The 4817-nt window shown below is 35.4% G+C and overlaps 1 protein-coding gene across 1 annotated transcript in view; it reads left to right on the forward strand.

The window, feature by feature from the left end:
* LOC107093064 (protein EMSY-like) overlaps positions 1-4817 on the forward strand; it is a 38643-nt gene that overhangs the window by 5938 nt on the left and 27888 nt on the right. Inside the window, exons 5-7 of the mRNA XM_015387883.1 lie at positions 1122-1297; positions 1561-1720; positions 4125-4144. Of these exons, the coding sequence (XP_015243369.1) occupies positions 1122-1297; positions 1561-1720; positions 4125-4144 (356 nt within the window). The remainder of the gene's footprint in view (positions 1-1121; positions 1298-1560; positions 1721-4124; positions 4145-4817) is intronic.

Raw genomic sequence — 4817 nt, forward strand, 5'->3', positions numbered from 1 at the left:
AAAAGTCAGAATTCTGCGGGATTAAAGTCAGAATTCTGCGAAAAAAAGTCACAATTCTGAGAAAAAAGTCAGAATTCTGCGGAAAAAAAGTCAGAATTCTGCGAAAAAAGTCAGAATTCTGAGAAAAAAGTCAGAATTCTGAGAAAAAAAAGTCAGAATTCTGAGAAAATTCCCATGTTAAACTGAAATAAAATTTAAAAATCAGTTAACTTTTTTTTTTCCAGTGGCCCTAATCCTCTTCCTCAATTATATGGGTCAAATAGTTGAATAAAAGCATTTGGCACCATTTGGAGAGATTAGGAGACGCTGGTGACACCAAAAGTTCAAAGCCCCACAGCTCTGGAACTGTTGTAGCCAGAGGTCAGAGATTTTCTGCATATGCGGTCAACATGATGTAGAACAAATGTTATACAAAGAGACATGCCTATTATGAAGCATGTGTTTATTACTGCTGTTCAAAATAGACCTATCATTTTCAAAAATAAAACAACAACTTTGTATCATGTTTGAACTGATGCAGCTTAAGCTGTGTTTTACTCGCCCTATTTTCATTTTATATTTTCAGAGATTAGAAGGTGTTAGCTTCCAAATAATGTATCACACGTCTAATTTAGGCTTACAGTTCCTTGGGTTTTTTGCTTTTCCATTTGGGTATGCAAAATAGGCGAGGATCTCTTCAAAATGTGCACCGTGTCTTAATCCTGCATTTCTAACCAGCGGAAATGCAGCAGAGAGGAGCAGATGGCTGATCATCGGAGATAATATAAATCAAAATCAATCTGCAAGATGTTTTAACATGTTTGAGGCAAACTCAGGAGTGCCATATTTCTTGAAAATGATTTCTGTCAAAAGAAGCACGCTATTATTGTGACTGACTGGCTTCCCAACAGACTTTAAATGTCTATATTCCAAGTTTAGTATTTTTTTGTGTTCTGTCTGCTTTTCTGCAAAATGAAAATAATATCTAAAATCATTCCTATTAAAATGCTTTGCTATTAAGTGCTGCTGTGTAAACCTTTTTCATACTACCGGTAAAAGAGATTTTTTATAAATTGTAGTTGAAAATGTAAACAACAATGGCTGAAAGGTGGAGGTTACCATGTTGCTCTGTCTTTTTCCAGCATGTCTGGTCCCAACAACTCATCGGAATGGTCCATCGAAGGACGCAGACTCGTTCCTTTGATGCCGAGGCTGGTCCCTCAGACGGCCTTCACGGCCACGGCTAATGCTGTGGCCAGTGCCACAGCCAATCAGAACGCCTCCTTTCTGTTGCCGGCAGAAACGGGAAACAAAGAAGGTAAAGTTTTAATTTACCGACCAGATGCATGGTATCAAAGTGTTTTACACAGACCAATAAGTTTGGATTCATTAAACAAACTAGACAATAATTAAGGTATTAACATTGTAGTATTGTAAAAGTGATTAAAAACTAAAACTGTTGAATATTTTCAGTTATTTCAGCTCCAAAGTTTAGAAAAAGCTGAAAGTCCAGGTGTTGATAGATTGACGTTCCCAGGTGTTAGATGAAGCAATGTGTTGTCTTCTATTTTGGCTTTCCAGTGGTCGTATGTTACTCCTACACGAGCACCACCTCCACCGCCACCAGCGCCACGGCGACTAGCGGACCTCTTGGAGCGTCTGTGAAATCCCAGAGACCCGCCAGCCCGTCGTCCAATGTGGTCGTGCTGCCCAGCGGGAGCACGGTCTACGTGAAAAGTTAGTGTCACCATCCAATCTATGAGAATCCGCTGCAGTAGAACCTATGTATGGAAGCAAATCGTTACCATATTTCAAATGAAAAAACATTTTCAGAAATGCTTTTTCATTTTAAGAATGTGGCTGCATTGTTTGGCTCATAAATTAATTTAGTAATCAATAATCCTGTTTGCATTTTAATTTTCTTCTTCAACACTGCTCATTGTTTTACTTAATTAAAATGAAAAAGAAGACATTTGGGATTTATTTTTCAAAATGTACCCCAGCAAATACATACCAAAATTCAATTTGAAATGTAAAATTTGAAAATGAAAAAGCATTTCCAGAAATGCTTTTTCATTTTAAATGTGGTAGCGATTTGCTTCCATACCTATAATGATTATTGATGGAGGATAACAAGCTGGATTCCTCCTTAAATAAATTGCATTTCTATTCTGTTCTAAATATCTGTAGTAAATTTATTGTGAATATCTGCTTTTAGACTTTTGGAAGCAAATCGTTACCATATTTAAAATGTACCCCAGCAAATACATACCAAAATTCAATTTGAAATGTAAAATTTGAATATGGTAGCGATTTGCTTCCATACATACGGTATAATGATTATTGATGGAGGATAACAAGCTGGATTCTTCCTAAAATAAATTGATTTTCTATTCTGTTCTAAATATCTGTAGTAAATTTATTGTGAATATTTGCTTTTAGACTTTAAGATAAATAGAGATGATAGAAAATATCTGCTGGTGCAGATTCCCAGTCATCCAGGTCATAATCATTCCAAAAAAAAGTAAAAAAAAAAACAATCCACTTGACTTTGTTTCCAAGTTTGAAGACGTTTCGTTTCCCATCCAGGAAGCGTTATTTTTTTTTTTTTTAGCAAACCTGCATGTTGAAATTGGAAAAGCAGCTCCACCCCTTGATAACGGAAGTCATTGAGGTCGTTTTTGGCCTGCAATACCCGACACTGTCCCATTCCTCTGAAAAGGCAGACCATAGGGGTCATTGTTGGCCTGGATGATATGGAGAGATATTTAGTTCCCCTGCATAGCGATTTAGATGGTTTTGAGAAGGAATCAACTCTATCGCTGCGCTGTAGGTTTCTGACAGCTGGACCCTGGCTCCACCCCCTTCTGTTTAAGGTTGCTTTTTCTCTTTTAACATAAATGGCTTCCTGCACGCCGCTTTCAAACCACCTGTTTTCTTTTTATTTAAAATCTAAACATTTTCTTCCTCAACTCAACGCTAATCCAGACATTTTGAATTGAAAAAGCTTCCTGGATGGAAAGAGAAACATCTTTAAACATGGAAACAAGGTCCAGTGGATTTTTTTTTAACTTGAACTTTTTGGAAGAATTTTAATCAACCTTACATCAGTTGAGAAGCTTCTTATTTTATAATTTTTATATACTCGATATGAATGTCAACAAGGCCACTGAACTCTTCTCAGTCCAGAGTGTCTTTTGCTTAAACCTTTTAAAAGGTTTATATAACATAAAGAAGATTTCAACATAAATATTTTTCTAACAATCCTCTCATTGGCCTGCAGAGGGCAGTATAACCTTCCCTAATTGGAGATTTTTCTCATTCTTCTCTCATTTGCTGCAAAAGTTATTACATTTCTTGATGGAAATAAATGTTTCTAAAATTACATTATAAGTTTTTTAATGGGGAAAAAGTAATGTTAATTAAGTAGTGAAATCTTTAACATGTAATATATTTAAAGATTATTAAGTTAGACTCCTTGGACCTTATACAGTGGCAACAAAAATTTAGCTAAAATAATTAAATAAAAATTAAAAATGATTAATAAATCTCGATTAATAAAGAATTGATTCTTTTAAATATACCTGTAGTAAAAAAAATCCAGGTGTTCACAACTGTTTTGGTTTTTCCACAATAGAATAGCAATGAAAAGTAATACATTTTAGATCTATTTTTCGTGTTATTGGGTGGAAAAATAATGTGCTTTTTTTTTTTAATCACACCTCCAGATTTTTAGTTTTCACAGGAAGAATGTTCCCCGATTTAGCATCATTTATTGTTTTTCTTCCTTTTAAAGCATAGAAATTAAAATAAGATAGTGGTTATTTTAAAAGGATGACAACTTTTTAACGGTAGACGTTTAACAGAGGAATTTATTAAGCTTCACTTAATATTAGAAGCTAGACAAATTTATTTAGATTTACTGAAAGTAAAAATACCTAACTGCACATGCAAACACTGAAGAACACTGAGTTAAATTATCTACAGACAATTCAATGCATATTTTTTTTTAAGTTATTGGGAATAACTGACAACATTTCCACATAAATGCCACCAATTTAGTGTCGCTACATGCAGACAGTATAATTCTGATTAATGCTTTATGTATCGATTTAAGTTACTTAACTCAGCTATTGTTTTTCCAGCATGGAGCTGTTAGATAACTGTAAACTTTGACGATTGATTAACTTCCCTAAATAAAACCAGTATTTGATGCCAAGGTAAACATTTGTTGTCTGTAGCTTTAACCCAGAAAATGCCAGATGTGCACAAATGGGTTTAAAGTCATGCCCATGTTTGGTCACATATCTGGACTAGTTGACCGTTTGCCTCCTAAGGTCATCAATAAGCTTCTCTCAGGGGTTTGCAGATGAAACTTTGAATCTAATTGTACAGATAAGTGATGTCTCCATGTCTCTAACACAGAGGGAACTTGACTGTTAAAGGAAATATTCCAACAGTTTAAAAAGTGAAACCTTTGAGATGTTTTATTGCATCATTTCCTCAACTACCACACAGGCCCGTTTCCACCATTTCATGCACTTTTACTAAACTAGTCGAGCTGTTGCTCCTTTTTCCTGAACGTTTACTTTAACAAAGACAGCTCTGGATTTTTTTTATTTCAATTCAGTTTATTTCTATAGCGCCGATTAACAGTTTTCTATCTAGGAAAGCCAGTTGGTTGCATCAACTTGTTGACTCCCTCACCCTTAGCATGCTTGTAGCGACAGTGGAGAGGAAAAACTCCCTTTGAACAGGAAGAAACCTCCGACAGAACTATGCTCAGTGTGAGCGGCCATCTGCCAAGGCCAACTGGGGTTCAAGGAGACAGAAGCAGA

The sequence above is a fragment of the Cyprinodon variegatus genome, unplaced genomic scaffold, assembly GCF_000732505.1.
Source record: "Cyprinodon variegatus isolate N-32 unplaced genomic scaffold, C_variegatus-1.0 Scaffold406, whole genome shotgun sequence".
Lineage (NCBI taxonomy): Eukaryota > Metazoa > Chordata > Actinopteri > Cyprinodontiformes > Cyprinodontidae > Cyprinodon > Cyprinodon variegatus.